Source organism: Anomaloglossus baeobatrachus, chromosome 9, assembly GCF_048569485.1.
Source record: "Anomaloglossus baeobatrachus isolate aAnoBae1 chromosome 9, aAnoBae1.hap1, whole genome shotgun sequence".
Lineage (NCBI taxonomy): Eukaryota > Metazoa > Chordata > Amphibia > Anura > Aromobatidae > Anomaloglossus > Anomaloglossus baeobatrachus.
In genome coordinates, this window is record NC_134361.1 from 168,406,617 (window position 1) to 168,423,877 (window position 17,261).

The window sequence follows — 17,261 nt, forward strand, 5'->3', positions numbered from 1 at the left end:
TGAGTGTGGAGGCCACTCCACACAGCCACCGTACCCAATGACTTGTAGGAAGGTCTCCATGAGGCATCGCTTCACGTCCGCAGCCTTGTGAGTTTTACACGTTCTAATCATAGCATTTCTGTATGCAAGATGTCAATTCGTATTGAATTGATGATGCCCTACAACTTTGTAATTCACTTTTTTTCTCTATCTCGTTCCATTCGAAAATAAAAATGCTAACTCTGTTTTCCACCAGATGGCGCTATAGGTGGTTTCATTGCGTAGCGCATAGCTACTTTACTATACCTAGACACCACTTCAATGCCTATAGCTGCCACCGCTCTCAAGTTAATGGTGGTGGACAGGATACGGGTGGACACACTGTATACTGGATGTTAGAATGCTCTATATAACAGCCCACTGGTGGTTTCGCAGCCTATAGTTGCCAAATCTGGTGACAGGTTCCCTTTAATAAAAAATAACAATTTCAGAACAACACACATAAGCCAAGAGCCGTGCTAGATTCAAATGACTGTATTTTATTGGCACTGGAAGAACAGAACAAGTTCAGATCACAAAGTGGAATTCAAAATTACAAAACAGATTTTTAACAGGGAACCTGCACTAGTTTAGTAAAGAAAGACTAGAAAATATTCCTATATGCTGTTATAAACCCCATCAATATAAATTACAGCAATAGACTATAGTTTAGAAAAAAAAATATTAACACTTCTCATGGGTAAATTCCCATACAGCCAAGTATGACAGGGTTAAAAAGCAAATTATCTGTCAAATAAAAACCCCTAGAAATCTGTCTTTAATACTGAGCGTTATATTGTCTCGGCATAACTTTTTTTTTTTGTATAATACAGTATACAGTTGCGTTCTCTTTCCCGGCAGCTGCTTGTCTTGTCCCATTGAGATTGACTAAACTGTGCATAGCTAGAAAAATACTTATAATATCAGAATAAAATATATAATACTGGTAAGAGTGGAATGGGAAGGAGGGGAGGGGGATGCCAGCATGAAACGGTAACCACCAAGGTGAAAAAAAAAAACAAAAAAAAACTATCCAGCAGCGGACAATGCAAATGCTAGAAAACTAATGTAAATCACAGGTTTATTATGTTCTGAAAACAATGTGGTTCATACCTTGGCAACAAAGGGCAGATGTGTAATAAGTACACACAATTTGAGGCACAGTTGGTAATGAAATACCCAAGGTAGATGTTCCCCTTCTCCATATGTAACAATCTCTTCATGTAACAGAATAGTTATTGGTTTTCCACAATAAATAACTAGAGAACACTAGAGGCTTTTCTCTAATGAAGGTTACAACTTGTCCCAATTTCTCCTATACAATTATGGGTAGAAGGCAATGTACTGCAGTCAATAGCAAGTGATGGGACGGCACCGCTCCACGTAACCAGTGCTAATCAGTGGCAACAGCAGGTTTAAAATTTGGTCTAAACAAACTGGGAAAAAAAAGGAAGAGGCACACAAAGCTCCATTGTTAACTATGGCAGAAGCTTGTTAGGTAGAGACACTCTGGGTAATATAACTTCCAAAAATGCTGGAGAAATAGAAAGAGCTTTCTGTGGCCGGCTGCTTATTATCCAAGGAACAAGCAAAACTCTTCCTGTATACGAGGAAGATGTCAGATACTACAGGCCTATGATTGTACGGCGTCAAACCCTGACTTAAGTGGTACAGCAGTTCCAGCTTAGCCATTGAAAGGAAGGCGACCATCGTGGGAAATGGAGAGGATTATGTTATATGGGCATTACATAGATTCAAATTCATCTATACGTTGCTTGGTGTTGCCTTGGCGGATCTGACGAAGCGTCTTGTACTTGTCTCTGCCGGCGCGCACATTTTCAGCATGGAGAAGATCATTGGCTGTCTTCTTGGTATCATCTCGAGCTTTTTCCAACTCGCAGCTCAATAGCTGCAAGAATAAGAGAAAGTATTACAGAAGAGGACGGACACTTCATCCAACTCACCATACGTACTACCAAGCTTTATCATGTTTAGGACCTTGTGCCTCAATAGAGACCCAAATAAAACTAAGCCCAAGATTACCTGAAGATGTTTTTGGACCCTTTCATTCTTCTCTGCCTCTGTGGTCCGGTCTTCCTCACTCCGGTCCTTAATTGTAGCTTCTGGTTTCAGTTCTGCGCTGGCCTCTGCCCCGTTCTCATCTTGGTCGTCATCGTGTTCATTTTCTGCGAGTATCGGCTCCTGTACATGAGGGGTGGTCATAACATTCTTCAGCTCCTCCTTGGTCTTCTCCAAATCGATTTGCACTGCTTGGGCCTGCAGAAAGGTAGATTAAAGTCACATTTCAATACTTCATCAAGTCCTAAACATTACACTATTCTCAACAAATAATTCCATCTAACGTCTAGAGTGATCCAAAATCAGAAACCACAAATTAAAAAGTAAAATTATTGTGGGTTTGGGTTGACAAAACATGTAGGAAAATGCAGCAACATAGTCAGAGTTAGTAGCTAACATGAAATCGGTGTATAAAGGTACCATCACACATAGCGAAATCGGTGCGGAGTCACAGATTGTGTGACGCAAGAACGATCTCACCAGCGATCTCGCTACGTTTGACACATAGCAGCGACCAGGCCCCTGCTGTGAGATCGCTGGTCGTGTCGGATTTGCCTGGACCATTTTTTGATAGTCAAGGTCCTGCTGGGCAGGATGCATCAGTGTGTTTGATGCCTTACCAACGACCTGGTTGACAACTCTGAGATCAGAAACGTACAGCCACGTAGGCGTGCAACGACCACCGAGATAGTTATACAGGTCGCTACGGTCGCTGTATCGTTGCTCCGTCGTTGGGAAGGTCTGGCTGTTTGAGATCTCACCAGCGACCATGTAGCAACTTACCAGCGATCCTTATCAGGTCGTATCATTTTTGGGATCCCTGGAACGTCGTTAAATGTGTGGCTTAAGTGTTCAGCTATCAGATTACATTTACAGTGATAATACCTATAATTTACATATAGAGATATCAGAACCTTGGAACAAGCACATGGCTCAGGAAAGTAAGAGCAGTGATTAGGAGAACGCCTCTGGAAACTGGCAATGGTGAGGGCCAGAGATTGTGATTATCCAGGCAGAGATAGGAGAATCAATTTGCAGGTATCCAATCCATCAGCCAGATCAGTACTCCTTGACTGCTGGACAAGGGCCCTGCAAATCTCCTTACCTATGGCATTGCCAGTTTCTTTCCTTAGCCAGGCTATCGCAAGGTCGAATATGCATCTTGCTGTGATAATGACATTGTGACAGCCTTGGGTAATTAAAAGAGGAGCTGGGAATGCCAAGAGTTAAGAAGATTTGCAGATTCATGGAGTAATGACCTAGCCGATGGACAGCAGCTGCAAATTGATTCTTCAATCTATCGAGGACTGACAAAAGGTCAGAAGCTGAGAGAGGCTGGGGAAATTGAGCAGTTAAGTGCTATATAGAAATCAATGAGATGGGGGAGATGTGGCTAGGATGTTCGCAGTTAAAGTGAACGGTCAGAAAGTTTTGCTAAGTAATTTGAGGAAAGCATGATGTAGGGGTTAAAACACTGCATTTGTGTACTGTTTACTTACAATAAAGGTTTTAGCAATAGCTAATTATCACTGCACGGACTATACCAGTACATGAGCCCTAGTATGAGCAGGTCACTTCCTCTGATAAGTAACTCACTGTCAATATACAATGTATACTGAAAACTGCAGTGTGTGCAGGGGCATCTCTCTGAGCTCTGCTCTATGCTACATCTAAACATGCTGAATGTGTCACAACTGCTGTATCCAGTAAACCTGGTGATTTTGGAATCAGGGTCTCTTTTTATACTTTATATTGCTCTTAGATGAAATAGCAAGAACATTGTGACAGATTCCCCTTAACCCTTCAGCCTGCAACATAACTATAGTGCAAAAGTGACTGAACTCCTTGGAAACAAGCTGTAAACTATGTAGGATAAAAGCTCTCACTGCAGCAGAATGAAAAGCAGAAAGAAAAAGCAAGTCAGTCGCAAACTTGCTTACTTTAATATTGTCTAACTAAAGAAACTAAATAACATGAGAATATCTCTATAAGGGATATGATCAAATAATGCCATTATGGAGATAATATAACAGTGCAAATAGTACCTTATGCTGCCATTCTTCTGCTTCATTTTCCTTCTTCTTACGGGCAAGTTCCAGTTCGCTGATTGTACTGGTCAGCTCAGCAAGCTCTGCGGCCTACAAATCAAAATAAAAGGTTTTAACTGAATCTATGACCTGTTTATTAACACCGGTAAAATATAGGAAAACGCAATCTGATGTATTTCTCAACAAGAATCTCCCAAAATGTCTGACGTCTCCACTTATAGGAGGAGCTACAACTTCTATCTAGACGAATATATATCTATCTATATATATATCTATATATCTCTATCTATCTCTCTCTCTCTCTCTCTATCTATCTATCTATATATTAAAAAAAAAAATCAGTTTCATTCAGAAGAATTGTATGATTTTCATCCCAATTGCCATCTGTATGACATTTATTTTTATACATATAAGTTATTAAAGTTTACAAGACCAATTACAGTTTCTTATGTTAAAGGGAACCTGTCACCGTTTTTTCGGCCTATAGGCTTCGGCCACCACCACTGGGCTCTTATATACAGCATTCTAACATGCTGTATATAAGAGCCCAGGCCGCTGTGTAGAATGTAAAAAAAAACACTTTATAATACTTACCTAAGGGTCGCACTGAGGTGGATTTGAGTCAGATGGGAATCTCAGTTGTCCAGTGCCGCCTCTTTCGGCCATGGTCGTCCTCCATCTCCTGTAGCCGGGGTGCATGACGCGTCCTACGTCATCCACACTCACCAGCATTGAGGACCTGCGCAGGCACACTTTGAACTGCCCTGAGTCGGGCAGATCAAAGTATTGTAGTGCGCCTGCGTGGGACCGGCGAGTGTGTATGACGTAGGACGCGTCATGCACTGCGGCTTCAGAAGAAGGACGACGAAGATGGCCGAAAGAGGAGGCACCGCCATCGGAGACGCTCATCTGACTAGAATCCACCGCAGCGCGACTGTTAGGTGAGTATTATGTTTTTTATGTTCTATACAGTGGCCTGTGCTCTTATATACAGCATGTTAGAATGCTGTATATAAGAGCCCACTGGTGGTGGCTGCAGCTTATAGGCCGAAAAACCAGTGACAGGTTTCCTTTAACGATGGCAACATTTTCCAACATACTGAAGAAACCAGTGCACAATGCTATTTATTTTTCACACGCAGAATCGGTCCGTGAAATAAAAACAAAAAATAAACACTCATTTGAACAGCCTAATTGAAAAACATTGATTCTGGTGGTGTGTAACAGATTTTAAGACTGAAAAATCTGCTACACATCTGACATGTGTAAATGTTTCCTCGCTGTCTCATTATACTGGATAGTGCACTCAAGTACACGTCCTAAACTGGTGACATTGTACCCAAAACAGCGGGTCTGCTTGGCAACCGGTGAGCTCTTTCATAGTCAACCGCAGTGACCAGTGACCCACCAGCTGCTCCTGATTTTTTATTTGGTCCTGAGATTCCTTCAATAAGGCTTGCTTGGCTTCCTCAGCAGCCTGGCGCTCTCTGGCCAGTCTCTCCGCCTCTTCTTGTGACTTTCTACGCTCCTCATCCAATTCCAATGCTTTTCGGGTCTGTTCCTCCAATTCTGTGCAAGAAGAGGAAAACATTAGGTTAAGTGTTTAGGCAAGAATCTAGCTGTTCCTTAGAAAACTAAAACTTAAAGAAAAAAAAAAAAATGTTATTTTTTTCACAAGTTCTTTGGTCTTATAGTGAATACAAAATTGGAAGGATTCTTCTAGATATGTCCCACAAAAATCTGTTATTTCTTGACGTTTAGTTTGTTGGCTTACTGTTCTGGTTGATATTTTCTGAACCTAAAAAGTTTCCAAAAAACCGCAACAATTTTAGCCTTGACATTCTAGAGATCTACACGGAGCACTTCTGGGAAGATAAGCAGGGGATATGTCTTTGTATCCACCAAACTGTATTCATATGTGCCTTTTGACAAGTCCATTATTTGTAATGAGCTAAACAAATAAATATTTGGGCTCCATTTGACCTCATTACTGTTCCACCAGAAAAAAATACAGACATTGAAGAATAAAAAGCGTGTTAGACCTATGGAAAAGGCTATCAGGCTGTAACTCCACAAATTGACCTCAGACTTGAAGAATATCAGCCATTCCAGCTCTTCTTTCTTTCCTATAAATCAATAGTATATGTGAAAACAAGAAATGTTGTAATATATCTTATCAGAGAAATCTGCTTCTATCTCCTCTTGGACTGATCTTTCATTCTCACTTATCAGGTAAAATCCATACTCCATTACTGAGACAGGAGAGGGCATCTGGTGCTCAAACTTCTCCAGCGACGGTCAGAAGCACCAACTTCAATCTTCTATGTCAGCAAATGGCAACATTTGTCCGTACCGAATACATATTTTACCCAAGAATTGAGTAGGAAAGAACAGTGGAAGAGGAAAAAAAGACAACTTGTTGCTTATCTTCATGTGCACTATTGATTGATGAAGTAAAAATTAAACCCCAATCATCAATATTAGCAAAGCCATTTCTATATTCTGCCATGCCATAAGGAGACCAGACACTGTTTATTATTGACCGTCTCACCCTCTTGGGCTTTCCTAGTCTGTTCCTCTATCTGTTTTAGCCTTTCCATCAGTTCCTCCTTCTCACGCTCAATCTTTTCCTTCTCCTTCTCAGCCAGCTCTCGCTTTTTCTTCTCATTCTCCAAAAGGGCTCTGAGGGGTAAGAAACGAGAATTAGTAAAAATCTTGGGAGAAAGACAAAAGAAATACAGGAGCTGCGCAGTCAGGAAACCTCAGCAATACCTCTCCATCTGCTTCTGATGCTTCTCCTCTCTAGCTTGGGCTTTCATCTGCTGGACTTCGATGGTGTCCGGCTTCCTACGACGCATATACAATTCATGATTGCCCATGCAGAGTGCCAAAATTCGCTTGTTGATCCGTAATCGGGGGGCATAAAATACAAAGTCCTGAAATGTGAGAATAGGCATGTAAGCTACCATCAATGTTCTCCCCAAATAATAGACCATAGTGTGGCCATGCGAAACAAGAGCCTAAAATACTTTAAACGTAGATAAAAAGAACCTGCAGACAAAAAAGCGCAATAGGGTCTTACCCTGACAGACAGGGGGTGATAAAGGAGATGATCCTACTCACCAAAGATGGTTGTGAAAGGCACAACTCCTGTAACAGCATAAATCTGGATCAAAGGCAGCAGTACCCCAGGTGGCTGATAACAGAGAAATTGTGGAATGGGGCTTTGTAAACCGCGCCAAAGATCACTGATGAAATCTTGGATTAATGTAAACTTTTTATTCTTGCACAGGTCTACGCGTTTCAGGAGACTCTGCTCCCTTACTCAGGACCAAACAGGCATAAGTAACATCAGTACATCAGATCTGATGTAACTTATGCCTGTTTGGTCCTGAGGAAGGGAGCAGAGTCTCCTGAAACGCGTAGACCTGTGCAAGAATAAAAAGTTTACATTAATCCAAGATTTCATCAGTGATCTTTGGCGCGGTTTACAAAGCCCCATTCCACAATATCTCTCTGTTAAAATACTTTAAAGGGAAGGCGCCATAAAAAAAAAAATATATAAAAAAATTCAATAACTGACAAAAATGTAAAGTATCAATGTGTTTTTTTTTTTTTTTAATTGAGCAAAATAATACAGTCATATGAAAAAGTTTGGGCACCCCTATTAATGCTAACCTTTTTTCTTTATAACAATTTGGGTTTTTGCAACAGCTATTTCAGTTTCATATATCTAATAACTGATGGACTGAGTAATATTTCTGGATTGAAATGAGGTTTATTGTACTAACAGAAAATGTGCAATCCGCATTTAAACAAAATTTGACCAGTGCAAAAGTATGGGCACCTCAACATAAAAGTGACATTAATATTTTGTAGATCCTCCTTTTGCAAAAATAACAGCCTCTAGTCGCTTCCTGTAGCTTTTAATGAGTTCCTGGATCCTGGATGAAGGTATATTTGACCATTCCTGTTTACAAAACAATTCCAGTTCAGTTAAGTTTGATGGTCGCCGAGCATGGACAGCATGCTTCACATCATCCCACAGATGTTCAATGATATTCAGGTCTGGGGACTGGGATGGCCATTCCAGAACATTGTAATTGTTCCTCTGCATGAATACCTGAATAGATTTGGAGCGGTGTTTTGGATCATCGTCTTGCTGAAATATCCATCCCCTGCGTAACTTCAACTTCGTCACTGATTCTTGCACATTATTGTCAAGAATCTGCTGATACTGAGTTGAATCCATACGACCCTCAACTTTAACAAGATTCCCGGTGCCGGCATTGGCCACACAGCCCCAAAGCATGATGGAACCGCCACCAAATTTTACTGTGGTAGCAAGTGCTTTTCTTGGAATGCCGTGTTTTTTTGCCTCCATGCATAACGCCTTTATGTGTGAAAAAACAACTCAATCTTTGTTTCATCAGTCCACATGAACTTCTTCCAAAATGTAACTGGCTTGTCCAAATGTGCTTTTGCATACCTCAGACTCCTCTGTTTGTGGCGTGCTTGCAGAAATGGCTTCTTTCGCATCACTCTCCCATACAGCTTCTCCTTGTGCAATGTGCGCTGTATTGTTGACCGATGCACAGTGACACCATCTGCAGCAAGATGATGTTGCAGGTCTTTGGAGGTGGTCTGTGGATTGTCCTTGACTGTTCTCACCATTCTTCTTCTATGCCTTTCTGATATTTTTCTTGGCCTGCCAGTTCTGGGCTTAACAAGAACTGTACCTGTGTTCTTCCATTTCCTTACTATGTTCCTCACAGTGGAAACTGACAGTTTAAATCTCTGAGACAACTTTTTGTACCCTTCCCCTGAACAACTATGTTGAATAATCTTTGTTTTCAGATCCTTTGAGAGTTGTTTTGAGGAGCCCATGATGCCACTCTTCATAGGAGACTCAAATAGGAGAACAACTTGCAAGTGGCCACCTTAAATACCTTTTCTCATGATTGCATACACCTGCCTATGAAGTTCAAAGCTCAGTGAGGTTACAAAACCAATTTAGTGCTTTAGTAAGTCAGTAAAAAGTAGTTAGGAGTGTTCAAAACAAGAAATTGATAAGGGTGCCCATACTTTTGCAGCAGTCAAATTTTGTTTAAATGCAGATTGCACATTTTCTGTTAGCACAATAAACCTCATTTCAATTCAGAAATATTACTCAGTCCATCAGTTATTAGATATATGAAACTGAAATAGCTGTTGCAAAAACCCAAATTGTTATAAAGAAAAAAGGTTAACATTAATAGGGGTGCCCAAACATTTTCATATGACATATATATATATATATATATACATATACACTGCCTACAAGTAGTATTCAACCCCCTGCAGATTTAGCAGGTTTGATAAGATGCAAATAAGTTAGAGCCTGCAAACTTCAAACAAGAGCAGGATTTATTAACAGATGCATAAATCTTACAAACCAACAAATTATGTTGCTCAGTTAAATTTTAATACATTTTCAACATAAAAGTGTGGGTCAATAATTATTCAACCCCTAGGTTTAATATTTTGTGGAATAACCCTTGTTTGCAATTATAGCTAATAATCGTCTTTTATAAGACCTGATCACGCCGGCACAGGTCTCTGGAGTTATCTTGGCCCACTCCTCCATGCAGATCTTCTCCAAGTTATCTAGGTTCTTTGGGTGTCTCATGTGGACTTTAATCTTGAGCTCCTTCCACAAGTTTTCAATTGGGTTAAGGTCAGGAGACTGACTAGGCCACTGCAACACCTTGATTTTTTCCCTCTTGAACCAGGCCTTGGTTTTCTTGGCTGTCTGCTTTGGGTCGTTGTCTTGTTGGAAGATGAAATGACGACCCATCTTAAGATCCTTGATGGAGGAGCGGAGGTTCTTGGCCAAAATCTCCAGGTAGGCCGTGCTATCCATCTTCCCATGGATGCGGACCAGATGGCCAGGCCCCTTGGCTGAGAAACAGCCCCACAGCATGATGCTGCCACCACCATGCTTGACTGTAGGGATGGTATTCTTGGGATCGTATGCAGTGCCATCCAGTCTCCAAACGTCACGTGTGTGGTTGGCACCAAAGATCTCGATCTTGGTCTCATCAGACGAGAGAACCTTGAACCAGTCTGTCTCAGAGTCCTCCAAGTGATCATGAGCAAACTGTAGACGAGCCTTGACATGACGCTTTGAAAGTAAAAAGGTACCTTACGGGCTCGTCTGGAACGGAGACCATTGCGGTGGAGTACGTTACTTATGGTATTGACTGAAACCAATGTCCCCACTGCCATGAGATCTTCCCGGAGCTCCTTCCTTGTTGTCCTTGGGTTAGCCTTGACTCTTCGGACAAGCCTGGCCTCGGCACGGGTGGAAACTTTCAAAGGCTGTCCAGGCCGTGGAAGGCTAACAGTAGTTCCATAAGCCTTCCACTTCCGGATGATGCTCCCAACAGTGGAGACAGGTAGGCCCAACTCCTTGGAAAGGGTTTTGTACCCCTTGCCAGCCTTGTGACCCTCCACGATCTTGTGTCTGATGGCCTTGGAATGCTCCTTTGTCTTTCCCATGTTGACCAAGTATGAGTGCTGTTCACAAGTTTGGGGAGGGTCTTAATTAGTCAGAAAAGGCTGGAAAAAGGAGATAATTAATCCAATCATGTGAAGCTCATTGTTCTTTGTGCCTGAAATACTTCTTAATACTTTAGGGGAACCAAACAGAATTCTGGTGGTTTGAGGGGTTGAATAATAAATGACCCTCTGAATAAACTTTTCACAATTTAAAAAAAAAAGAAAGAAATAACATTCTTTTTTGCTGCAGTGCATTTCACACTTCCAGGCTGATCTACAGTCCAAATGTCACAATGCCAAGTTAATTCCGAATGTGTAAACCTGCAGGGGGTTGAATACTACTTGTAGGCACTGTGTATTATATTAATTAATATATTATAGATAGAGAGAGATATAGATATAGATAGAGAGAGATATAGATAGAGATATAGATAGAGAGAGAGATAGAGAGAGATTATATATATATGTAATATACATACATATATACATATATATATATATATATATACACATATATATATATATACACATATATATATATATATATATATATATATATATATATATATGTATATGTATATGTATATATATGTATATATATGTATATATATGTATATATATGTATATGTATATGTATATGTATATATATATATATATATATATATATATATATATATATATATATATATATATATATATATATATATATATATATATATATATATATATATATATATATATATATATATATATATATATATATATTTTGCCTTATTCTGTCTGTCTTGCTCCAAAATTGTGTCCTTACGGTGACACAAAGCGGATTGGCCGCTGGCCTCGCCATGGCACCGCCCCCCCGCACGGATTGGTCGCTCGCCCTGGCTCCCCCCCACACGGATTGGCCGGCCGCTCGCACAGGCTCCGCCCCCCACACGGATTGGCCTCTCGCCCCGGCACCCTGCACGTATTGGCAACTCTGCCACGCCACGCCCCCCTCACGCAATGCACGCTCGCTCTGGCCCCGCCCCCCACACGCATCCCCCCAACTGGAGACACGACTCCCAGGTGAGTACTGTACCCCCGGGAGCCCACATCAGCGTACGCCGCCAAACCAGCCGACACAAACCCTCGCATTGCTGGGGTTTGCCGCCGTATGCTGGTGTGGGCTCCCGTGCGAGTGGGGGACGGGATGCGCTGGCAACCATGGTAGCATAGTTACCAGCGCATCAAGGTCCTGCAGCGGCGGAACATCCACACGCACACACATAACAGACACACACACACACACACACACACACACACACACACACACATCCATCAGATCACACTCACTGTCACACACACCTCACACACACATCACATCGCATCCACACACTCACAGCATCCGGAGATATCGCTTGCTTCTCGGCGGCGATACTGTGCTGTGAGCTTCCAGGACCTGCCGGAGGATCACATGGCCAGAAGCATGTGGTATCTCCGGATGTTGTGAGTGAGCGCGTATGTGCAATATCGTCAATGTGTGTGTGTGTGAGTGTATGCGATCGGGTGGGTGTGAGTGTATGCGATCGGGTGGGTGTGAGTGTATGCGATCGGGTGGGTGTGAGTGTATGCGATCGGGTGGGTGTGAGTGTATGCGATCGTGTGTGTGTGTGTGTGTGAGTATGCGATCGGATCTGTGAGTGTTGGCAGAGGAGCACGGCGTGCTGGAGGAGGCTGGGAGGAGAGAGGCTGATCCTGGGGAAGGCTGGGAGGGGGAGGCTGATGTTGGGGGAGGTGCGGAGGGTGTAGGCTGATGCTGGGGGAGGCTGATGCTGGGGGAGGCTGGGAGGAGAGAGGCTGATGCTGGGGGAGGCTGATGCTGGGGGAGGCTGATGCTGGGGGAGGCTGATGCTGGGGGTGGCTGATGCTGGGGGTGGCTGATGCTGGGGGTGGCTGATGCTGGGGGTGGCTGATGCTGGGGGTGGCTGGGATGAGAGAGGCTGATGCTGGGGGTGGCTGGAAGGAGAGAGGCTGATGCTGGGGGAGGCTGATGCTGGGGGAGGCTGGGAGGAGAGAGGCTGATGCTGGGGGAGGCTGATGCTAGGGGTGGCTGGGATGAGAGAGGCTGATGCTGGGGGAGGCAGGAAGGAGAGAGGCTGATGCTGGGGGAGGCTGGGAGGGGGAGGCTGATGCTGGGGGAGGCTGGAAGGAGAGAGGCTGATGCTGGGGGAGGCTGGGAGGGGGCGGCTGGGAGGGGGAGGCTGATGCTGGGGGAGGCTGGGAGGAGGGAGGCTGATGCTGGGGGAAGCTGGGAGGAGGGAGGCTGGGAGGAGAGAGGCCGATGCTGGGGGAGGCTGATGCTGGGGTTGGCTGGAAGGAGAGAGGCTGATGCTGGGGGAGGCTGGGAGGTGGAGGCTGATGCTGGGGAAGGCTGGGAAGAGGGAGGCTGGGAGGAGAGAGGCTGATCCTGGGGAAGGCTGGGAGGAGGGAGGCTGGGAGGAGGGAGGCGAGAGGCTGATGCTGGGGGAGGCTGATGCTGGGGGAGGCTGGGAGGAGAGAGGCTGATGCTGGGGGAGGCTGGGAGGAGGGAGGCTGAGAGAAGAGAGGCTGATGCTGGGGGAGGCTGAGGCTGGGAGGAGAGAGGCTGATGCTGGGGACAGAGAGGCTGATACTGGGAGGAGAGAGAGGCTGATGCTGGGAGGAGAGAGGCTGATGCTGGGGGCAGAGAGGCTGATGCTGGTGCAGCATGGGGGATGGAGCACGTTTGGGAGTGCGCAGCATGGGGGATGGAGCACGTTTGGGAGTGCGCAGAATGGCGGATGGAGCACGTTTGGGACTGCGCAGCATGGCGGATGGAGCACGTTTGGGACTGCGCAGCATGGCGGATGGACCACGTTTGGGAGTGCCCAGCATGGCGGATGGAATATGTTTGGGAGTGCGCAGCATGGCGGATGGAGCACGTTTGGGAGTGCGCAGCATGGCGGATGGACCACTTTTGGGAGTGCGCAGCATGATGGCGGATGGAGCACGTTTGGGAGTGCGCAGCATGGCGGATGGAGCACGATGGGGGGTGCGCAGCATGGGGAATGGAGCACGATGGGAGGTGCACACCTCTCCCCAACACACACACACACACCACACACACACACTGGGAACCACAAACACCGCCCTACACAGACACCCACACACACAGACAACGCTGCACACACACAACACCCAACACACAAACACCGCGGCATACATAAATATACGCACATACCACGCAACACACACACATTGCACAAAACATACCTCCCCCCAAAACATACCACACCCACACAAACCGCGCAACACACTCACACACACACAGCGCTCCACAAACAACGCAACACACATACAACACCGCTCTCACCCCCCGCCACACCCAGACAACACCCAGAACATATACAGCCCCTACACAAACACTTGGTAACTACACACAACATCTATCTATCTCTATCTCTATATATATATATATATATATATATATATATATATATATATATATAACAAAAATCATACATTAACTACACAATACGTAAATTCTAGAATACCCGATGCGTAGAATCGGGCCACCTTCTAGTATATATATATATATATATATATATATATATATATATATATATATATATCTCTTTACACACACATACACACACACACACACTATATAACTATATACACACAGACACACACACACACACACTATAACTATATACACACACACAATCCAGATTGGAGAATCACACACATAATGATGGGGAACATACATATTCCACGATGGGGGCCATATATACAAGGTACCCAGAAAGGAGGATATGATTACAGAATTTGGGGATATTATTACCTCAGTAACACTGTCAGCAGTAAAATAACAGTGTGTCATGACCACATTCTTTTACTTTAAATCTTATTTGTTTCTATTTTTTCCTCCTCTAAAACAAGGGTGCGTCTTATAGTCCGGTGCGTCTTATAGTCCGAAAAATACGGTGTGTAATATTATATATATATATATATATATATATATATATATATATATATATATATATATATATATATATATATATATATATTACAGTGGAACCTTGGTTTAAGAGTAACTTGGATTGAGAGCGTTTTGCAAGACAAGCAAAGCTTTTTAAAAATTTGTAACTTGGTTTAAGAGCAATGCTTTGCAATAAGAGCAAATTCCCACTGTGCACACTTCCGGTTCCATCTTTTCACCATGCTCTGACCCGCTCTGGAGGTAATTTTCTGTCCATATGTATTGTATACTGTATACAGTATACCATTGCACAGTACAGTATATACTATATAGCATATCTATCAATTTGCATTTGTGGATTCAGTATTGTACTCTCTTTCGGCTAACCAGTATAGCACATTGCTTATACTGTACCTCCCGCACTCCAAGAATTCTATTAGAAGCTAATGTGCAGTTTAATTTGTTTTATGCTTTTTACTGTACAGTATTTTATATTAGTGCACTGTAATAATGTCATATGAATACAGTACATTATTTTGTATTACTGTAATAAGTTTGTATAAATGCAGTAAATATTTTGGGGTTGTTGAACGAATTGTCTGCGTTTCAATTATTTCCTATAGGAAAATTTGCTTTGATATAAGAGTAACATGGTTTAAGAGCTCACTCCCGGAACCAATTATGCTCGTAATCCAAGATTCCACTGTATACACACACACACACAAAAGAATATCGATATTTTCCACTCTTAAACACTAGGGGGAGCAGCTGCTGAAAACCTGCTGTACAACGAGCTCACATTACAACGGCAGTAACAGTGGGCAGAATCTGCTCTCATGTGTGATGTCTCAGCTCCCCCTCCAGTTCTGGGTGTTTGCAAAAGCATAAGGGAGTATAAAGTTTAGGACCATAGTGCGGAGCCATTTTGTTGGGGACTGCAACGTGATACGAATATGTGGAAAGTGTCACCGAGGAGAGCTGGTACAGTGATCCATAGTATAATGTGCCCCGATATACTGTGCCCGCATATCACTGTGCCACCTCTGATCCCAGCATCTTCTCCTGTCACCGCTTCTGCTCGCACTGAGAGCTGAGAGGAGGAGCTGCTGGGAGCGGAGGTCTGGGGTGAGGAGAGTACATGCGGCGGAGAGTGGTGTCCGCAGCCTAATGTCATTAGTGCAATACCAGGCTCAGGCTGCGATCACCGCTCCCCGCTACATGTAGTGAGTGACAGGAGAAGCTGCTGGGAGCGGAGGTCCGAGGTGAGTACATACGGTGGGGAACGGTGGTCACAGCCTGACATCTATAGTACAATACCAGGCTCAGGCTACAGATCACCACTAACCACAGCCGTGCTCAGGGGGAACGTGGAGCGCACAGTATACACTGTAGGCTAAACAGAGATGGTGCTGATCTCCTCCCAGGGGAGATGTTCAGGTCACAGCAGGGAGCAGCCACAATGGAGGAGATAGAATATAATAGTCGGCATCCGACCCTATGCACAGGGGCTGCCGTATTTGCGGTAACTGTCGTTACACACTGCAAATCCAAGATGGCCGCCCCCAGTGTTTGTTTTTATTTAATTCTATTTTCACTCAAACAATGAAGTTAAATGTATTAAAAATAATTGATTCCATAATCAGTAATTATTAATAGAAAACTACAATTGCGGCACCTTGCCTTCAAAGGGAACCTGAAAAGCGTAGCTCTGGCACACCCAAACGAGAGACACACAGATATGGTGGGCCACAAATTATTTTTATTATTATTATAATTCTTCACTCATTTGCAAAATATCAAGTTGTAACCTTCCTTCATTTCATGAACGTTTTCGGCATTAAATAGCCTATCAAAAAAAATTAGGTCTGCATAAACAAAAACAACAGAATTAACAATCAGTATACTGAAAATAAAAATACATACAGTGCCTACAAGTAGTATTCAACCCCCTGCAGATTTAGCAGGTTTACACATTCGGAATTAACTTGGCATTGTGACATTTGGACTGAAGATCAGCCTGGAAGTGTGAAATGCACTGCAGCAAAAAAGAATGTTATTTTATTTATTTTTTTTTTCTTTTTAAATTGTGAAAAGTTTATTCAGAGGGTCATTTATTATTCAACCTCTCAAACCACCAGAATTCTGTTTGGTTCCCCTAAAGTATTAAGAAGTATTTCAGGCACAAAGAACAATGAGCTTCACATGTTTGGATTAATTATCTCTTTTTCCAGCCTTTTCTGACTAATTAAGACCCTCCCCAAACTTGTGAACAGCACTCATACTTGGTCAACATGGGAAAGACAAAGGAGCATTCCAAGGCCATCAGAGACAAGATCGTGGAGGGTCACAAGGCTGGCAAGAGGTACAAAACCCTTTCCAAGGAGTTGGGCCTACCTGTCTCCACTGTTGGGAGCATCATCCGGAAGTGGAAGGCTTATGGAACTACTGTTAGCCTTCCACGGCCTGGACAGCCTTTGAAAGTTTCCACCCGTGCCGAGGCCAGGCTTGTCCGAAGAGTCAAGGCTAACCCAAGGACAACAAGGAAGGAGCTCCGGGAAGATCTCATGGCAGTGGGGACATTGGTTTCAGTCAATACC

The 17,261-nt window shown here is 43.5% G+C and overlaps 1 protein-coding gene across 1 annotated transcript in view; it reads right to left on the reverse strand.

The window, feature by feature from the left end:
* Nucleotides 1–498: 498 nt before the first annotated feature.
* LOC142251339 (moesin) overlaps nt 499–17,261 on the reverse strand; it is a 121,677-nt gene continuing 104,914 nt past the window's right edge. Inside the window, exons 8-13 of the mRNA XM_075324034.1 lie at nt 6,918–7,081; nt 6,697–6,827; nt 5,554–5,714; nt 4,143–4,235; nt 2,062–2,295; nt 499–1,927 (exon numbers count right to left, since the gene is read on the reverse strand). Coding sequence (XP_075180149.1) covers nt 1,763–1,927; nt 2,062–2,295; nt 4,143–4,235; nt 5,554–5,714; nt 6,697–6,827; nt 6,918–7,081 — 948 coding nt within the window. The 3' untranslated portion in view covers nt 499–1,762. The remainder of the gene's footprint in view (nt 1,928–2,061; nt 2,296–4,142; nt 4,236–5,553; nt 5,715–6,696; nt 6,828–6,917; nt 7,082–17,261) is intronic.